The sequence below is a fragment of the Pteropus medius genome, unplaced genomic scaffold (assembly GCF_902729225.1).
Source record: "Pteropus medius unplaced genomic scaffold, Ma_sr-lr_union100, whole genome shotgun sequence".
Classification (NCBI taxonomy): Eukaryota; Metazoa; Chordata; class Mammalia; order Chiroptera; family Pteropodidae; genus Pteropus; species Pteropus medius.
This window is the reverse complement of record NW_024349800.1, coordinates 2,129,529-2,150,746: the sequence shown is the minus strand read 5'-3', so window position 1 is coordinate 2,150,746 and position 21,218 is coordinate 2,129,529. Positions and strand designations below refer to the sequence as shown.

Here is a 21,218-nt window from a genome sequence, read left to right as displayed (position 1 = left end):
AGCTGTGGGAATAAGAGATGTGAAAATAGGCTGACTAGGACTAAGGTATATGCAGTGCCCTTTTGAACCACAGTGAGAATTTTATTCTATGAGCAATAAGAAGCCCTTGAAAGGTTCTAATAGGGGCATTACTTGATCCTATTTGCTGCTGTTAAAAAAATGATCTCTGGCTTCTAGATCACAGCTACTTTTTAACAATGGAGGACTTGGGTGATGATTGAGGATTTATATATTGCCTGGGGCCATGACACAGTGTCGTGAACCCCAGATGATAACGAACCTGCTTCTCTTTACCTGAGGTCTGATAAAGGAGGTGAAGGATTTTTTTTATTGTTGTTGTTGTTTATGGGCCTCAAGCATCCCCACCCCATTTTGTTTCTGGACTTCCAGCTCTGTTCCCTTCCACCCACACATTTACCTGCCACCCATCTCATCTCTCAAGAGGCTTATTTGAACTCTTCCTGATATGGCTATCAATGGACCACGCATGAAGCAGACCTGTAGACCTTCTTTACAGGCAACTTACAGAGTCCTGTCATCTATGGAACAAGATTTTCCTTTTTCAAATGCCCATTCTTTTAATTGAACCTAGACCAGTGTTCATAAGTCCTTGGTGCCCTGATAAATAGCTTGGCTCTTTCTGTTTTACTTGATGCTCTTGAGAATGCATTGTCAGAACTCAAAATTCCAACTCAGTCTGTCTTAACTAAAAAGGAGTAATTTTTGCCCCATCTGAATGAAAATAAAAGGCAATTCAGAAAGGATTGGATCCAGGTGTTCCAATAACGTCAACGAATTTCTGTCTCTCCACCTCTCAGCTCTGCTTCCCTGCACATGGTCTCCACTCCAGGCTGACTCTTTCCACGTGATGATAAAGATAGCCCAAAGCAATTCCAGGCTTACATCCTAGCACTTAGCTAAACCAGCAGAAAAAGAATATATTCTTTCCCAACAGATAAGTAAAAGTCCCAGGATTTCTTCTAACTGATCTGGCTTGAGAGTCACAAGCTTACTGTAAACCGATTACTGAATAGAGAGTAAGTCTTACTGTCATTGATCAGATCTGGCTATTGGCCCATTTTTGAGCTAGAAGTCAACTCACACAACTGCTGCTCCCCACCCCCTGCCTTCACCCTGGCCCCTCATATTAATTTATTTTTTTCTGATATGCCCAACCAAAGTCTCCAGTCTAGTGACGTCAAACATAGAGACCCTTGTCACGTGAACCCACAAAGACTGCCCCTTCTTGACTCTCAGATATAATATTTACACATGTGGCTGAAGAGGGCAGGTATAGGGATGAATTTGACTCTGTGTCCCTTATAGGTCCAGCTCAGGGCCCTTTAGAAAGTCAAATGCAAGGATGAGAGGAAATAAATGAATAAAGGATGAGGGGTGATTGCTCTTCTGCTTTTCTTTCTCAAAGCCCAGGCCCACAATCAGCCCAATACTCTACTGTCCCCATGTGGCCATTTGTAAAATGGCAGGTGGGATGAGTTATCTCCAACTTTTATGGTGAAAAATTTCAAACTTACAGAATATGGAGAATAGTATAACCCAGTATGTCTATCATCTAGATTTAATAATTTATATTTTTCCAAATTTGCTTTATCTTTTTAAAATGTCGAATAAATCACCGACATCATGATGACATTTTTACCCTGAAATAATAAATACATCAGCGTGCATCTCTAAAAATGACATTTTTCTACATGACAATTCCACTATTACATATAATAAAATTAATAACAATTTGTCAGTATAATGTCATACTGTTGAGAATTTCATTGATTATTCCCAAAAATGTCTTTTAAAGGTTGGTGTGTTCAAATCAGAATCCAGACAAGGCCCCAGAGCCCCAGGGCCAGACATTATTTGATATCTGTCCAGGTGACCCATCCAGTGAGCATTTGTTGGACCCCTACTACATTTGCAGTTGTGCTAGGGCACAGAGTGTCTGGTCAGGGAGACTAAGTAACGGCCATATAGTGTGTTTGTGCTATAATGTAAGAAGTGTAACTTGCTTTAACATCCACAGAGGAACATTCAACTCTTCCGGAGGGCTCTGAGGATCTAAACAGCCTTTGAGAACCAAAGAATTGGAGCTTGAATAGGGGACAGGTGTCCAGGCATCACGACAGATGGTGGAGATTTCCTGGCACAAAACTTGGCTACACACCCTTCAGTTAATTCCAGGTAGATGGCTGCCTCCTTGAATGGCTGCCTCCTTGTAAGGAGAAATGCCTGGGAGCCTACAGAGACAAGAAGAGTTGCACAAGAATTGCTCTGCACAAGAAGGATGGTCCTGTCTCTGGCACCCATAAAATCTAGCACCAAATTGGAAGTGGAGTAGAGATAAGTATTGGGATCAAAGTGAGCAGAAGATGCTACGGGGGAGAGGAAGGACCAAGAGGACTGGGGCTCCAGCAATTCTGTGTCTGGGGGCTCCCAAGCCAGGCTCCAGGCAGGCAGAACACTCCTGTGCAGGGTCACTGTGGTATTTTATCACCATAGCATTTATCCATTGCTGTACAACAAACCACTCCCAAATTGGGTGGCTTAAGATAATCAATTATTATTGACCATGTCCAGTTTTCTGGTCAGGGCTGACTCAACTGATCTTCATGGTAAGGAAGTGGCTTGGCTGGGACTGGATGATCAAGGATGGCCTCACTCACATATCTTATAGGTGGCTCAATAACAGCTGAGTGACCAAGATGACTTGGCTACCTGTCTCTCATCATCCAGGAGGATTGTTAGGGTTCGTTCACATGGTGGTGGTTAAAAGGTTCCTAAGAGCAGCAAGAGAGAGGACAAGCTCCAGTGTACTGGCACTTTTCAAGCCTCTGCTTGCATCACCTCTGTTAATATTGCATTGACCAAAGCAAGTCATATGGCCAAGCCCAGATTCAAGGAGTGGAGAATTACCTCCATTTCTTGATGAAAGGAATCAAGTCATAGAGAGGTGTGGAGATAGGAAGGGGAAGGATTTGCAACTATTTTTGCAGTCTGCATGCTTACAGGCATCCATTCCCTTTTTTACTATATAAAGCATTCCAGTGTTCATTTGGGACATCCACTCTTACACACAAACTCAGATCTAGACAATCTGAGGCACGGTGATTGGTTCAAGGGTAGACATGTGACTCAATTTTGGCCAATGAGATTCAGCTCTGGTACTTTTGCTGGGGGCTATTGGAATGAAGTGCTTTCTTTCTGCTGAGGCAATACGGCTAGTAGAATGAAGGCCTGGATATCTTGAAGGCTATGTTTTAGCACTGAGCCAGTCCTGAGGAAAGCAGATATAAGGCATTAAGAAAGAGAGATTGAAGGGAAGAAAAAGAGACCAATTGTATGACACCTGGATCAAGCCAGACTTGGAATATCTCTACTCCTGGACTTTTCAGTTATTTGAGCTAATACATTTCCTTTTTGTTTAGGCCATTTTGAATTGGCTTTCTAACTCAACGCTTATAACCAAAAGAATCTTGACTAATACAACTCCCTCCCTTAAAATTTCTTCCTCTCTGATCGCAAAGTTTTTCCCATCTGTAGACTTTGATTTGGATGGATATTCTTTGTCTAGTTTACTGTTTGTCACCCCATATAGTTGAAAGCACCAATGGGAGAGGTTGGGACCCCTTCCAAGAAAAGGCTGTGATGATAGGCATATAATCAGTCTTAGGAAGAAGCTCCCAGAGGTGGTGATCTAACAGGCAGGTAGAACAGGTAATAAACACAGTCTGTCATTGTAAACTAGGCTTTGCTGGCCCTGAGGCTGGGACTCCAAGGTAGAGGGACTGGTGAGAACAAGGCGGAGTCCACACTTAAGAGGAATTAGGATGGGGCCTGGAGTAGGGACAAAGCAAGGCCTTACTGTGGAGTCCACAAGAAGCATGGGGCCCATAGCACTTCACTTCCTCCTGACTGCTGTCAACCTGGTCCAGTCCATTGTCACTGCCCCCTGATTGGTACTTGTACTTTTTCTCCGCTAAAATCCTTTCTTCAACCAGCAGCTAAAATAACATTTTGAAACTGTAAGTCAGGTCATCTCACCTCCCTGCCTGAAACCCTCCTCTTGTGTTTATAGCAACATAATAACAATGACAACTGACACTTACACTGTGCTTGTTAGGTGCCAGGCACTGTTCTAGGCACTTTATTTACAATAACTCATCTAATTCTCACAACATCCTTGTAAAGACAAACACTATTATTATCATCTCCATTTTACAGATGAGAAAACTGAGGCACAGAGAGGTTCAATAACTTGTCAGCATTAACATGGATTAAAATCCAAACTCTTCATCATGACCTGGAACTCTCTACCCTCAGGTCTTTGCATGGCTGCCTCTATCTTATCAATTGAAACTTAGTACAAATGTCACCTTCTCAGGGAGGACTTCCCAGATCATTCAATTTATAATGTCTCCCCACTCTCTATTACATTATCCTCTTTTGTTTTCACATCACTTACCATTTTATTAAATTATTTTTTCACTTTCTTACATACTGACTTGTTTCTATACTAGCCCCAGGATGTCAGCTCCTTGAGAACAGGGACTAAGACTCTTGTTCACCATTGTATTCCAACACCTGGCATAGATAGATAGCAGGTCACTAAACATTTGTTAAAATGGAGGGAGGAGCAGAGGAAGGGAGGAAGGGAGAAAGGAAGGGATAAGGCCTGAACCTCCCTCTCATGACTAAAATGAGTGTGGGTCCTCCAGAAAGAAAAAATGGAGGACAGAGAGGAAGAGAGACCCTGGAAAGGAACTTGAGGTCCTGGAATTCCTCAAGGTGCATCCAGGCCAGGCCCCACACTCAGCTGGGAGAATGTTTACCTGATTAGGATTGTCAGATTTGGGAAATAAAACTACAGGATGTTCAGTTAAATTTGAATTTGGAATAAACAGTGAATAATTTTTAATATGGTATATGCAATATTTGGGCTATACCTATATTAAAAAATTGCTATTTATCCAAAATTCAAATTTCCTGGGAATCCTGTATTTTACCTCGTGGCTCTATCCCAGGTCCTCACTTTGTGCTAAGTGCCACTGAAGATTCCACTGAGTACTAGCCTGCTTTTTTTGTATGGAACATTTTGTCTTAACCCTTAGATAAGGAAGAACAAATCTTTTTATTGATCTAACAGAAGGAGAATATCCATGGAAACAGCAGCTTATTCAAGGAAATTGGCTCCCAGGGGTGGATAAATACCACAGGAAAGGCAAGACAGGTAGATGCCTTGTCCTGACTCAAGGCGGGCCTTCAAACCTGCATATACTCTGTGACTTTGCTTCCTGGGCTCAGAGGTGGGTTTGAGTGGGTGCTGTTGAAGAGAGCAGGAAAAGAATCGCTCAACTTGAGAGGAAAAGATTCACGAAATGTGGGCTTATTCTGATGATCCATTCATTCAGTCTCATTGAGCAACTGGTGGCAGGAACTTAGAGACCACTAGCAATGAGTGCTGCCTGGAGGCTCTTCAGACTCGGACCCCAGGACCAACAAGTGATGCCTACTTCCAAATATGTCTTCATAGTCGAATGGGAAGAGTGTATTTCTGTCTCTGTTCTCTCTCTCTCCTTCATTCCCCATTTTTTCTCCTTCTTTTCTCATCTCCTATCTCTTGTCTCACCTTCCAGCCATTTGTCATCTTAAACCTTATCACCAACTTGTACCATGAAGGAACAATTACTCAGATGGTGTACTCAGATGGGGAAACTGGTCTTCCTCTCAATTCTTTTTCTCTCTAAGCCTACCCACTCTCCCTGCATCCAAATCCAGGTAGGCAATTCCTTTTAACTCAGCTCGGAGTTCATTTGCATGCCCTTCTCTGATTGGCGGATACAAACCTATTGCAGCCTCCACCCTTCCCTGCCACTCCACACCTTCCTTTCGAAGCCCCACTAGGTCCAGCATTCTGGGATCCTCGGACCTCTGCCCTGTGGCTTTGTCTGCTCAATTATTCCTTAATAAAGTGTCAGTGGGTGATCCCTTTTGGTATGGGATTAAAAGACCAACACTCAAGGCTGGACTTTACCACTGACAAGCTGTGTGATCTTGAATGAATTCCTTTGCTTCTCTGAAACTCAGTTTCCACATCTATGATATGGAAATAATTCTCATGATGAGGTCCTTATGGGGATATTCTGTAGTGGTTAATACAGACTCTTAAGCCAGACTGCCCAAGTTCAAATACTTCCTCTTTCACTTACCAGCAGTGTGCCCTAAGCAAGCTTCCTAGGTACTTCCTTTTTCTCATTTGGTTAGAGTGAGTCTGAAAGAAGTCAATATGTATAAAAACACCTACAAAAGTGCTTTGCATACATGTGCCTAATAAATGTCAATATTATTGTAATGGATATTAAAGTCCATTGTCTCAGTGCTGTATTATGAGTATTTGGGAAAATTCAATTGAGTACAGCTCTGGCTCAGGGGCCAGAGGTTCCTTAGGAAAAGAGCCCAAAGGAGTGAAGCCTTAACTTTTTTGAGCCTCAGTGTCTTCTGTAAAGTGGCAATAACAGTCTACCTCTGCCTACTTCACACGTTAGTTTAAGTGCCTGGCCAATGGTAAACACTTAGAAAAAATTTGTTGAATGAATGAATGCATGGACTATGCCAGGCAGCAGTGGCAAACTGCAGGGGTCTGCCCTGAGCAACAAAGCTATGCAAACTTGCTGCCCATGAGGCCTGATGCAATGGAGGCCCTGGATGAGTGGATAAGCTGAGTGGACAGGCTCGGTGGTGTGCTGGTTAGCACTTTGCATTTGGTTAATGGGCACTCATCCTGTCTTGATGAAAGTGTAAGTGTATTAGTACAGCTTTTTAAAGGAAATTCACATAATACTAGCCATCACTATTTTAAAAGAGCACACAAATTGACTACTAGAGTTCCATTTATAGGAAATCATCCACCGGATATCCTGATGTGACAAGATTTATATAGATAGTGCATTCATTACAACTCTTTGTAATAGTAAAAAATTGGAAACAACCTAAATGTTCCTCAGTACGGGAGTAAATAAGTTGTGGTACATCTATATTATGGACTTCATAGGTATTAAAAAGAATGAAGTAAAGCTATATGTATTAACATGGAGAAGTCTCAAGATGTATGGTAAAGCAAACAGAAAAATTCAAGTTGACGGAGCTAAGCATTTAATGTAATAACATTGGCAGGGAAAAACCGTATCTGGAAGGCTACCCAAAGCTAAGGCGGTCAAGAAAAGAAGTAACTTAAATTTAAAATTTTAAGTTGATGAAAGAAGGAGCTCCCGTTTAAAGTCCAGAGATCCTATTTATATATTCTGGTCAGTGAAACTGCGACTCGAGGAAACTCTATTCACTTTTTTGAGCCAAAGCTTCCTTTTGTGTAAACTGACAATAATAATTCCTACCTCTCAGTATTGTGATGGGGTTAGATGAAATAATAGATATAAAAAACCCTGTTCAGAGCAGGGACAGATAATTACAGTAATCACGGAGGGTGATCCGAAGGAGGAGGCACTAGTCTACACCTTGAAAGATTCGGCAGAGTCCGGATTTCATTTGAGTCCTGGCTATCTTTTCCTGATATTCAACAGGCATTTATTTATTAAGGGTCGGGTAAAAAAACCGGATGTGGGTTTTTTAACTTCTGCGGTGAAAGGTAAAGCAGACGTCTGGCGCGTGCGCAATAAGAGCCTCTTTGGCAGCGCTCCGCCCACGTACTACAACTCCCTGTAGCCCCGCTCGCGCCGCGGGCGTCGCCGACTGCTGTCGTAGCCCTCCGTAGCGCGGGGAATTTCGAGTGGTACTGGAGCGCGGGAGGCCAGTGGGTGGTGGACCCCCCATACTCCTTGGGGGGGATCATGGACTCCCTAGTCGAGCCTCGGTGGCCTCCGGCCCTGGCAGTCATGAAGGTGAGTGATCTGGGGAGGTTGGGGGCTCCGGGGTGTCAGCGGGAAGCCAGCTCCGCCTTGAAGAGGAGAAAGGACGAGGCGCGAACGGCGAGCTGGGCCGTGGTACCCGGCCCTGCTCTGTCATTTGCCATCTGCGTGTTGTTCTGGGTCTCAGTTTCCTACCTGAGAAGGGATGGGGACAGGCCTGGGTCCCTTATGGTGAGCTGAGGTTAGCTGTCTTATGGAACTGGGTATTCTGCAGTTCAGTCACAACAGTAACAATGACTTCGAGAAAAGCGGTTACTCTAAACAGTGAAAACGACAGTGACAGCCCTTTCTGAGGACTTACTACGAGTGGTACTGGAGCCAGGCATTTAGTAAACTCTTGCGTTACATTAGTTGAGAATTTCTCAAACTGACATCGAACACGATTTTAGGTGGACCTGCATCAGAAAACTAATCACCTAGCGAAGCAGGTAGTCTCCTTTCCGTTCTCTTTTATTTCTTCTAATTACCCTCAAAAAGCCTAGTGCTGGTTTGCCTAACAACTTCCTAATGTGTCCTAACTCCTAACAGTTGTGCATGTCTCTCTTTTAAACAGAGAGATCAGGACTCAGGCTCAGCACTAGCCTTTCATTTCATTGAATTATTTCACTTAAATAACATTGATTTTGTGGCTACTTGGTTTTTGGCAAGTCATTCTAGTTTCCATTTACATAGTGGTGATTTCAGGATTCCTGCCATATTTGGTCAAGAGCAAATGTGCTAGCTAAGAATCAGTTTCTTGGTTTTTCTCCTTGCACTGGGATCATTTTTGTTTTGTGGGCAAGATCACTTTTCTCATTCTATTCCTCAATTTTGTAAACTTGAAGATTATTGTATCTGTGCCACTGACTCATAAGGCTGACTCTGAGGATTCAGTAAAGGGACTTAGGAGAGGTTAAAGTAGATATGAGGCTTCCTGTCATCTTCTGTGTTATGAACAGTTCTTGGGGACTTGAGATATAGCCCCGTGGTGAAATGCTGATGTTGTGGAAGAATCTAGGAAAACTGGATTTGAAGTTGTGGTGGTCTTGGCACCAAGATGCAGTGGAGTAGAGCATAGATTTGAGTTCTGATGGTCCTGAGTTAAGTCTGGCCTCTACCTCTTATTTAACTGTTTGACTTTGAGTCAGTTACTTTACCTCTCTGTGCCTTAATTTCCCCAGCTATAAACTGGAGACAAAAATAGTTTATAGGTTGGTTAAATGAATTATAATGTGTGTGGATAGGGATCCTGTCTGGCATATTAACTGTGTATAATAATGTATGGCAGGTAGTGGGTGCTCAAAAATTATTTGCTAATTTATTGACAGTACCTGGAGGGTAGTAAACATTAAATTAATTTATCATTAGCACATATGTTAACTCTTTCAATCCCCTTTTTATTTGTTGTGAAGATTGAATTGGATAAAGGAGGTGAAGTTCTGTAACTTATAAAGCTACCTGTTTATAGATTTAAGCATATTTTATATATTCTCACAACTTCCACAGTGTTCTCTACAGGCAGGTTCCATGTCTTCTCTGGCTTTGATATTTCACCACAGCAGTGAATTGAGGGTTTGGCACCGGACTGTTCAATGAGGGAGTTGATTGAGCCCATAGTAGAACCAAGAAATCTTTTTCTTTCTTTTTTTTTTTTTTAAAATTTATTTATTTAAATTAGTTTCAAGTATACAATACATTGGTTAGACATCTACATAGTTCATAAAACAATCTCCCCCAATTGCTCCCTCCCTCCCCTGGCCTTCCACCTAGCTGTGCTCCCCATCCCCGTGACCAACTATCAACTACTAATTTGTACTTCTTTAACCCTTCACCCCATTTTCCCAGCAAACTAACCCTCCCTCCCCTCTGTCCGTCACCAAATTGTCCACTATATTTGTGAGTCTGTTTTTGATTAGTTCTTTTTGTTCCTTAGATACTGCATATAAATGAAATTATATATGGTATATATCTTACTCTCTCTGACTTATTTCACTCAGCGTAATAACCTCTAGGTCCATCCATGTCATTGCAAATGGTAGGATTTCATTTTTTTTAATGGCTGAGTAATATTCCATTGCTTATATGAACCATAATTTCTTTATCCAATTGTCTGTTGATGGGCATTTAAGTTACTTACATATCTTGGCTGTTGTAAATTGTGCTGCCATGAATATTGGAGTGCATAGATCTTTACGAATTATTGTTTTGGTTTTCTTTGGATAGATACCCAAAAGTGCATTTGCTGGGTCAAAAGGTATATCCATTTTTAATTTTTTGAGAAACCTCCATACTGCTTTCTATAGCGGCTGTACCAATTTGCAATCCCACCAACAATGTATGAGGGATTCTCATACATTTACTCTGCATCCTCGCCAACACTTGTAGTTTTTTGATTTATTGATGATAGCCATTCTGACAGGTGTGAAGTGATATGTCATTGTGGTTTTAATTTGCATTTCTCTGATGGTTAGCGACCTTGAGTATCTTTTCATATGTCTATTAGCCATCTGTATTTCCTCTTTGGAGAAGTACCTGTTCAGGTCTTCTGCCCATTTTTAATTGGTTGGTTGTTTTTTTTTTGGTTGTCGGGTTTAATAAGTTCTTTATGTATTTTGGATATTAACCCTTTATCAGATGTATCATTAGCGAATATCTTCTCCCAAACAGTCGGTTGTCATTTTGTTTTATTGGTGGTTTCCTTTGCTGTACAAAAACTTTTTAGTTTGATGTAGTCCTATTTATTTTTTCTTTCATTTCCCTTGCCCGAGGAGATATATCTGAAAAGAAATCCCTGTTGGTAATATCAGAGAGTTTACTGCCTATGTTTTCTTCTAGAAGTTTTATGGTTTCGGGTCTTACATTTAAGTCTTTAATCCACTTTGAGTCTATTCTTGTATATGGTATAAGAAGGTGGTCCAGCTTCTTTTTTTTGCATGTATCTGTCCAATTTTCCCAGCACCATTTATTGAAGAGACTGTCTTTACCCCATTGTATATTCTTACCTCTTTTGTCATATTTTAAGTGAGCATATAGGTGTGGATTTATTTCTGGGCTCTCTATTCTGTTCCATTGATCAATATATCTGATTTTATGCCGGTACCATGCTGTTTTGATTACTGTAGCTTTGTAGTATAGTTTGATATCAGATAGTGTGATACCTCCAACTTTGTTCTTCTTTCTCAAGATTGCCGTGGCTGTTCGGGTTTTCTTATGGCTCCATATAAGTTATAGGATTATTTGTTCTAGCTCTCTGAAAAATGGATTGTATTGAATCTATAGATTGCTTTGGGTAGTATGGCTATTTTAACAATGTTGAAGAATCATGAAATCTTAAAGTTGGAAAGCCAGCCCCTCTCCAGTATGTTAATCTCATTTATAATGTATCTGCCAGTTTCTCATCTAGCTATTGCTTGAACTCCTCCAGGAACAAAGAATTAGCTGCTCCTAGAATTAGCTCTGTTTGAAGTTCTTTTTTTTTTTTTTTATGTTGAATATAAATGATTCCACATCCATGGTTCCTAACATAGAATCCATGGAAAGACTTTGGTATCTGGATTATTTATAAAATTTTTATCTGTATATATGCTTTTCCGAAAAGAGAGTCCATAGTTTTAATCCATTTTTCAAAAAACTTAAACACCTTTACTCTAATTTTTGTCTATTTACTCATTCCCTACTTTCCCTTTCCACTTTCTTTCTCTAAGAAATCCTGGGGCATCCACTTGACCACTCTCTATTTGGGTTGAGGCACATGTGATGTGTATGTTACTCTCCTGAAATGTCATAACTGGAAATTTGTACAAGTATGTTATAGTTCATCTGATGTGATGTCACCTTCCACATATCTTGCTCAGCAGATCTGTCAGGACCACTGTTCCTCCAGAAGAGGATGGTTATATGCAAGAAAGTACAATAGACTATAGATGTACAATAGAAGTACAGTAGATGCCAGGGCTCTGTCTTCCAGTCCTGCCACTGCTCTTAACTGATTTTCAACAGTCTTCTAGCTTTTTGTGTCAATGGGAGCTTACCATCCAAAATAATGAAAGATGTTGGCATTTTAATGTTTATTTCCCTGGTTTAGCCATAACAAAAATTTCTCTTTTTGATAGGTTATAAATGTATTTGTATGTAGTAGAAAAAAATTAAAATTCAGAGTAAGAAAAAGGAGTAAATGAAAGTTACCTATCATACCATCTAGAGATAAACACTGTTTAATGTTTTCTCTTATTTTTCTTCAGTTTTTCTTGTGTGTGCTCATGCATACACAAACCCACAATGTATATATGCATTTAAAGTTTGGGATCACTTTGGAGTCACCTTCTTGAGTTTGACCCAACTCCTTTTAAGCTCTTTAGTCTTTACCTGTAAACTGGGATACACACAGATGCTATAGACTTCATAAGATAGTTATAGAGATTAAACTACATAGTTCTTTTATTATGTATTATTTTCCTATGGTGTTAATTATTCTTTGAAAGTATGTTTTAATGGCTACATAATATTCATCATATGGACTATTAGTGACATTTATCTTTTATTTGTATTTTAAACATAGAATACATTGTTATTCTCCCCTCTCTTTTAAACTAAAGTTAGCATACCATATGTACTGTTTTTTTTTTCACTTATCTTGGAAATCTTTCCATGTCAGTGCATAAGAGAGCTCCTTCTTTTTTTTTCCTTATATACCTGCTCAGCATTCTATTAAATGGAATAACATTTTATTTTAAATGAGTTAAAAGATTTTGGGTTGCAAGAATAGATCCTTTACTGTTTAGTTTGCATTTCTTGACACACATCTATCTCACTTTCTAGATTGTCCACTTTTTCATCTCCCTCTGCTGTCACTGGTTCCCGCTCTTTCCAGGGCTTCCTCCTTTGGCTTCACCAGGTAGAAAGCACTGGGCTGACTGCCAGTAGGGAGATAGGAAGTTTAGTCCTGGACTGACTCATGCCCTATATGTGTGCCAGCTCTGGATACAAGTTTCCTTACGTGTGAAACAAGTTTTAACTAGATAACTTCTAATGTTTGGCTTTAATGTCTTCTGATTTGTTCTTGTGTGGTGACTGGCTGGCTACTGGTACCTTTCACCCAACAGTGACTGTAGGCCAGGGAAAAGGGTCTGTAGAGAGGGTGGCTTGTAGTAAGAGCTAAAAACACGTGGGAAATGGAGCAGGAATACAGTCGTCCTTTTGTAAAGGGTTGACAGTATTGCATAGGAATCTGTTCAGTGTCATTTTTATCTGTCTAATACATTTTGGGAAACTGGAGATTTGAATGTGTAAGAGTCATAGGGGAGTGGAGGGTTCTCTGTTTGTCAAGATCCCCTGCAGTTTATGTGGAGTTTGCTATTGAGTTTGTATGTTTGACAAAAAGTATTATTAAATTATTTTTTAAGGGATGGAGAAAGAGTTCTGTGACAGACATTCCAATCTTGATGTCTTTCTGATACGAATATATGTGTATTTTCATTTCAGACAGTAGATGATTTGTTGCGGTGTGGAATTTGCTTTGAATATTTCAACATTGCAATGATGATTCCTCAGTGTTCACATAACTGTAAGTATGTACTGTTTCTGTGAATTAGTAAAAATGTGATTTTTATAAAAGATAGTGTTCATTTAACATCAAAGATAAGTACACATATTTATTTCTCACCTTTAACTACTCTATCTTGAAGTTTTCAGGTCTTTTCCACTATCTTTCTCTTGAATATTGAAGTTTTTACAAGGCCTCCTATATGTTCGACCACTTCTCTTAGATATTTTTATGCCTTTTATAGCATTTATAGCAATAAATGTTTTGGTTACAGTATATGGTTCTTTATTTGCCAAGCACTTTTAGATGTTAAATTTCAGAATTTTTGTTTTTAGCTGTATAGCAGGTAAGTGGTTCAACCAAGTAGTTCTTTATATAGGGTTTCAAAGTTTAAAAATCCCAGTGGGAGAATTCTACCACTGAAGAGTATTACAGACAGTTTTATCACTGAACTTTTTGTGTAATTCTGGAAAGACTCATGTTGAAATTGGCTTGTACTTCTCTATTTGAGTCTATATGTAAGTATTTTTTGTACTTGAGGTATTTAACACATAGGGGTGAGCCTGTCATTGTTCAGAAACTGGCTATGCAGATTATGGATTATCTTGGTTCATGATCTTTCTGTCCTCTATTTTTTAAAAAAAGAAAACCCAGCAAATTAGGCTTAAAAATGGTTTTTGTGGATAGTAGGTAGCTTTGGTGAAAAGTTTCTATAGAGAAGACATAATACGAGGATGGCGGTGGTAGCAACATAGGCATTAGAGATATGCTTAGGCTTGACTCTTAACTCCCCACTTACTAGGTAGATGAGTTTCCAAATGTCCAACATTTCTTCACCTGGTGAGTAATTTCTACCTTAGAAGATGGTTGTGAGAATTAAATGTGCAGAGCCCAGTGTCTGGTATGTCATAGGATCTTAATAAATTTTAGTTTCTTATCTAGGCCAGATTCATATTAATAACCAAGGTAAGTTTTAGGGATTGTTTCTAAATATGTGTTAAAAACATCTTTATTTGGGTATAATTTACACATAATAAAATATATCTATTTTAGGAACATAGTAAGGTGTTTGATTTCAGATCTTTAAACAGACCGATGGGCTTTTTGGCTCTCCTCCTTGCACTGTGGTCAAGAAATTACCTGCAGGCAAAAAGTTTGGGCTCTAATAGAACTCCTATCATTTCTGCCATTGTCCAAAGTTTGAAAATAGCTGTTTCATAGGTTCTCCCAGTGTTTTAGTTGTTTATGGACGGAGGGTAATTTCGGACCCTGTTACTTTCTCATGGACAGAGATGGAAGTCCCATCTATAGATTCAATTATGTCATTTGAGGGAAGAAAGACTTTATATTTTATGAATTCAATGAACTCTACTTAGCTGAAAAATTAGCCTTTTATTCCTTTTTCTTTCTTTGTCACTGATGTCATTCTTTAAGAGGAAATTGGTGGAGGGTACTTTCAATAATGTTAATTTATTTTATGAGCACTTATTTTTCATGTCGTACTTCTCATGATTTGGTAGGCCTTTTCTCCTTAAAACCAGTTGTCACAGGTTTGCTCAAGACAAAACATTGCTTTCGGTCTTGTAGTAGTGTTTTAATGACACAAAAGCCTCCCAGAGCTTAGTAGAAGCTAGTTATACTATCATGTTCTGCTGTCATCCAGATTTACCAGAATTGGTGACTCCAGAATCCTAGCCAATTGTTGCTGCTCCTTAAACCTTTCAGGATTTATCATTTTAAATCACTTTATTCTTTTTTGCACTTTTTAGTTTTTGGATATAGGTAGTGAACACTACATTTGCAGTTCTGTTATTAAGATTTGAGTGGAGTGCATTGGCAGACAAAGGTCAATTAAACTGGTCCAAATTTATGCTATTAAAGACTACTTTTGGGGGGGAGAGGGAATGGACTTACTCCAGTCCATAAAACACCATTAAGTGAGAAATATTCTCACCAATAGACTGTTATTCTCAAGTGCTAATTTTCTTTGCACTTGCAGTTTTTCTGACTTGGTAATGGAAGCCATGCTCAGAATATTTCCTCCTAAATGAAATCATTGGCATGTAGATACTGTTAAATTACCCCTGTTTTAAAGAGGGACCAGCAATTATTTTTCTTTTCCTTTTGTGGATTTCGACTCACAAAATTGGTTTGAGGCTTGTGTCGGAATAAAAAGCAACTTAATTTCATTTTTTTAAAATGAAATATGAAATGTTCCATTTACTGACCTTTGCTAAATTAAGAGGCAATATAAGATTCTTTTGGGCAAATAATGTGTTTTTCTTCTTTTATATTCTCTTGAGGCAGCACTGTGAAACAAGACAGGGAAGAGAGATAGCTATACATACAGCAGAGACATATAATTAAGCAGAACTGCACATATGGAAATTCTGGAATGCTGATTGTTAGTTGAGGGATATTGTGTTACAAGCTAACCAATCACTTAACACTAAAAGTGGAGGCAGAGGACAGCCTTCTCAGCTACCCAGGACCGTCCTGTCCTATTCCTTTCAAACTCAGAACTGGATTTTCTGGTTTTAACTGAACGCCTCAATCGTTTTCTGATAAAATCCTTAAGATCGTGTAAAATAGAGTGGTTTAAGTTTTAGAGATTTGATTTTACTGTTAGGTTGTTAGGCTATTTTGATATTTGAAAGCCAGCAGGTGGCGGTATCCTGTTTGAGATTAGAAATGCCTCCTCTCCCAAGGCTTGGATGTTTCTGTGAGGCTATCCTTTGTTATTGTTTTATTCTATCCCCTACCCTGTCCACACTGCTCAGGGTGGAAAAACAAACTTTGCAGGCGATTTAAGTAAAGCCACCTAGGAACACAGGGGATCAAAGCCCTTCAACTGCTTTATCTCTGGTGGAATGTCATGGTTGCTCACTAGAGAATAAATTATGTTGGTCTTCAGTTCAGTACATACTAGACTTGTGGACCAATCTACTTTGGACTAGCATCTGGTTCTCCATATTTCAAAATAAAACACAAACGCAATTATGCAGAAGAAAAAACAGTAGCCTCATTATACTGTGATCCTATTAGTTAAATATTACTTATGTCGCTCTATATAATAAATACATTTTGTAAGAAAATTATAAATATGGGCCCTGGTACATGCCTTTGCTACCTATTAGCTCTGTGATCTTGGGCAAGCTGGCCAAACCTTGTGCTGCATTTTCTTCCTTGTAAAATAGGACTAATATTAGTACTAATCTCAGTGGTGCCGATCAGTGGTAAAGATCAAAAGAGTGAATACATGTAATGTGCTTAAAACAGAGCACACAGCGAGTACACAGTGTTATGTTAAACCATAAGAAATTGCCAATATTTGTCCTCTTTTGACTTCCCCAAAATAACTTTCATGTGGTTCAACCTAATAGCAAAATCATAGTAATTTTTAAAAGATAATAATTGTTGTTCAGTCAGAATCACATGGATGCGATTTACCGACCAAAATCCAGTGAATCAGTATGACTGCGGTTAGGGCCTAGGAAACTAAATTAAAATCAATGATAATGTCCCCAGGTGACCCAGATGAACAGCCAGGTTTAGGAATTCTTGAGTTACACTATTGCACAGGAGCCTTCTTATAGTGTGAAGTGAATCACAATAGTCAAGAGCATGAGTCTGGAGAGGAATTTTGCCTCAGAATGAATCATACTCCACATCTCATCCATATCTGATTTAGGTGCTATAGGTGAGACTTTAAACTTTAGATGTTAGAGTTGGTGCTGGAATGAGTTAAGACTTTTGGGACTGGTGAGATGGGATGAATGTATTTTGCATGTGAGAAAGACATGGAATTTTGAGGGCAAGTGGTGGAATGCTATGGTCTGAATTCTGTCCCCTCCTAGATTCATGTGTTGAAGCCCTAATCCCCAAAGTGATGCTATTTGGAGATGGGGCCTTTGGGAGATAATTCGGTTTAGATAAGATCATGAGAGTGGGGTCCTCATGGTGAGATTAGTGCCCTTATAAGAAGAAACCAGAGAGCTTGTTCTCTTTTCCCCTGCCATGTGAGGATACAGTGAGTAGGCAGCCATCTATAAGCCAGAAAAATAATTCCCATCAGAAATTGACTATAGTGGCACCTTGATCTTGGACTTCTATCCTCCATAACTGTGAGAAAATAAAATTCTGTTATTTAAATAATTAGTCTTTAGTATTTTGTTATGGCAGCCTGAGTTGACTAAGACACCTACCTAATTTCTCTTTCCAGTCCTTTGAATCATTGTCGTCATTCATTTCTCATACATAAGCATATACATGTACATAAGCATAAATACTTTGTTGCTATAATTATTTTTGAACAGTTACCTACCTGTTCAACTAAAAATAAGGAAAATAAAAGGTTTTATTTTACCTTCACTTATTCCTTCTGCATTGCTATCCTCTTTATCTAGCTCAAGTTTCTGATCTATATCATTTTCCTTCTCTCTGAAGAACTTCTTAACATTCTTGCAAAGCAGGTCCACTGGAAGCAAACACCTTCAAATTTTTGTTTGTCTGAGAAAGTCTTTATTTCTCTTTTACTTTTGCAAGATACTTTCTCAAGATACGGAATTCTAGGCTGGTGTTTTTTTCCTCTCAACACTAAATATTTCACTTCATTCTTTTCTTGCTTGCATGGTTTCTGACAAGTTAGATTTAATTCTTATCTTTGCTTCTCTGTAGCTAAGGTGTTTTTTTCCCACAGGTTTCTTTCAAAAAATTTTTCCTTATCTTTGGTTTTCCGTAGTTTAAATACGATATACCAAGCCATAGGAATTTTTTGAATTTATTCTGCTTTGTGTTCTCTGGGTCTCCTTGATCTGTGGTTTGGTGCCTGACATTAATTTGGGGGAAATTCTGTCATTATTGCTTTAAATAGTTTTTTGTTTCTTCTTTTGATATTGCCATTGTACATATGTTATACCTTTTGTAGTTGTCTCACAGTTTTTGGATACTCTTCTTTTTTTTTTTTTTTTTTGTCTTTTTTCTTTATTTTTACTTTTCAGTTTAGAAGTTTCTGTACAGATATCCTCAAACGCAGAGATTTTTTTCTCAGCTGCGTCCAGTGTACTAATGAGCCCATCAAAGGCGATCTTTATTTCTGGTACAGCATTTTTAATCTCTAGCTCTTTTTTGAGTCTTTCTTAAGATTTACATTTTTCTGCTTATGTTACCTGTCTGTTCTTGCATTGTTATCTACTTTGTCCATTAGAGCCCTTAGCATATTAATCATGGTGGTTTTAAATTCTGAGTCCGATAATTCCAACATCCCTGCCATGTTCGATTCTGATTCTGATGCTTGCTTGCAGTTTCTTCAAACTGTGTATTTTGCCTTTTGGTATGCCTTACATTTTTTCCTAATTGCAGGATATGATATACTAGGTAAATAGTCCTTTAGTAATGTGGTGAGGTGTGGGAGGAAAAGTGTTCTATAGTCCTATGATTAGGTCTCAGCCTTTTAGTTAGCCTGTAACCTTGAACTGTGCATTTCACAAGTGCTTCTCAGTCCCTGCCTACTCCACCCTTCTACCTTAAGTGGACAGGATGCCTATAGGTAGCTGAAGTTGATTATTCCCTTTCCCCCAGGTTAGCTGGGCTCTGATAAAACCCCAATAGGATATAGGCTCTGGCAATATTTTTTCTCTCGAGGGTGTATTTCAAAATAATTACCGTCCACCTTCCCTGCCGCTCCCTGGCTGCAAGGACTGGGGGATTTTTCTCTGATAGTCACTTTAAGAACATAGTAGAACTCTTAGAGTTAAAACTTACCTAAGTGTGTGTCCCCCCTCCCTCTTGCCCCAATGTCTAGGTCAGCAATGGAGATTTTATCTCAGACTAGTCTACAATGAGCCTCTAGCAATTTGTCAACTACAGTCCAGGTTTTCCTACCCCAGCTCTGGTTCTAGCAGTTTCTTCTCTGGTTTCCATGGAAGTTTCTGTTAATGGGTTTCTATTCTGATAAGTGTTGATTCTCTGTATCTAGCTTGTCTGTCTCTCCTTTTACGGCCAGCAGTTTGCCCTGTGACCTCACTTCTCTGAGAGATCTAAGAAAAGTTGTTGATTTTTCTGTCTTTTCAGCTTTTTTCATGTTGTTAGATTATATCTAAGCTCCTTACAAGCCAAAATGGAAACCAGAAATTTCCTTTTATTCATCTTTGTTTCCCAAAGAAGTTAACTTTTCCTGTTTTGTGTATTTTATAACTTGTTCTTTCATTTTCCCTCCTGTGTGCTCTTACTGAAGCTGGCACAACTTGTTCATTTACTGGATATCTTTACTTGAAATCATACTGTTCCTCCTCCTTAACTAAACTGAATCCATTTTTAAATGAGGCTCTTTCACTAAGCTGAATTTGGGTTAATAGCAAATTATCTACCAGTAAGGTACCATTCTATTAGTCACATCTATTTTTTCCTTTGATAGGTCATTTTACACTGCCTTGGGTTTGAAGAATTTAGTTAAAGTCGATTTCCTGTGTAAATCGTTAGGACTTATTATGCTGTAATTGCTTCTTGAGGTCAAGAACCTTCCACTGTATATTGTTCTTTTCTTAGTGCTTGACCCAAAAAATACTGTGAAATGATGGGCATCATTACAGAGTTAGGATGTAGAAATTTCTAATTCGATAACCAGAGTGTATATTATTTTTTAACATGTGTATATATCTTATTTCAAAATTTATATTTTTAGAATTTAGTCAGTAGAAGTATCTGACATGTTTATACAGTATCTATCCCAGATCTTACATGTGTGTATTTCTTACTTTTTACAGATGGAGGATATAAAGAGTGGTATACATTGCTTATGGAGTTGTGACATCCTAGGGACTCATGATTATTATTATTTGATATTTCTCCTAAAAATGCTATTTAACTACATTTGCAAATATGCATAGGTAGAGTAGAGATACTAGAACTTCAAGATTATAATGATATACATTAGATGATAGAAATATTCAATGGCTTAAGTCAGATTTTGTTAGAAGTCAGATTCCTGCATTATTAATATAGCTTAACTAATTTATTATGTTGCATTTATATTTTTGCAGACTGTTCTCTCTGTATAAGAAAATTTTTGTCCTATAAAACACAGTGTCCAACTTGTTGTGTGGTGAGTTTTTCTTTCCTTTTTTGGTTTTAAAAAACTTATTTATTGGTGCAAATATTTCTGCTTCATGTGTACACAAAAGCCCAAGGGAAGATATGTAATTATTGAATTAAGCTATATAAAAAAACATTTTCAGAAAGGAACTCTAAAATACATATGTGGAGAATTGGGCTTTGTTCAATATTTCATGGAGATTTCTGATAATCTAAATGTATTTTATAAGGTAAAAACTAATGTTAAGATCAGGATGTAGCACTCTTAAAATCTTATGACCCATGTTTTTGTGGCTCATCATTTTTTATAATTTTTCAGGTTGGATAGAAAATCTGATGGTAGGATTATTCATTTGCAAATGACTAAGTATTTGTGCAGAAGGCAGAGGTTCATGGCCATTGGACCGAACCTTGCCTAACTGGTCTCTTACCTCTTTTTCAGAACAGACTTTCAGAGACGACACTAGGAATTTGTTGTTATGAAGCTTTTCAAGTAGTGGAAATAGATGAAAATGTAGATTAAAAGGGAAAGTAAACATAAGTAGGTGTAAAAGACAAAAAGGAGACAGTAAGGCCTAGCAAAAGGACACTCAGACTAGTTAAAGGGCTTGGGTTCCACTTTGATGCCTCTGGTAGGTACATAGTATCAGGATGTCATTGAACTTCTCTGT

At 38.7% G+C, this 21,218-nt stretch overlaps 1 protein-coding gene across 1 annotated transcript in view; it reads left to right on the top strand.

Moving 5' to 3' along the window:
• The first annotated feature begins 7,724 nt into the window (after window positions 1-7,724).
• The window catches only part of RAD18 (RAD18 E3 ubiquitin protein ligase), a 99,919-nt gene continuing 86,425 nt past the window's right edge, over window positions 7,725-21,218 (top strand). Inside the window, exons 1-3 of the mRNA XM_039886608.1 lie at window positions 7,725-7,907; window positions 13,395-13,476; window positions 20,496-20,557. Of these exons, the coding sequence (XP_039742542.1) occupies window positions 7,857-7,907; window positions 13,395-13,476; window positions 20,496-20,557 (195 nt within the window). The 5' untranslated portion in view covers window positions 7,725-7,856. The remainder of the gene's footprint in view (window positions 7,908-13,394; window positions 13,477-20,495; window positions 20,558-21,218) is intronic.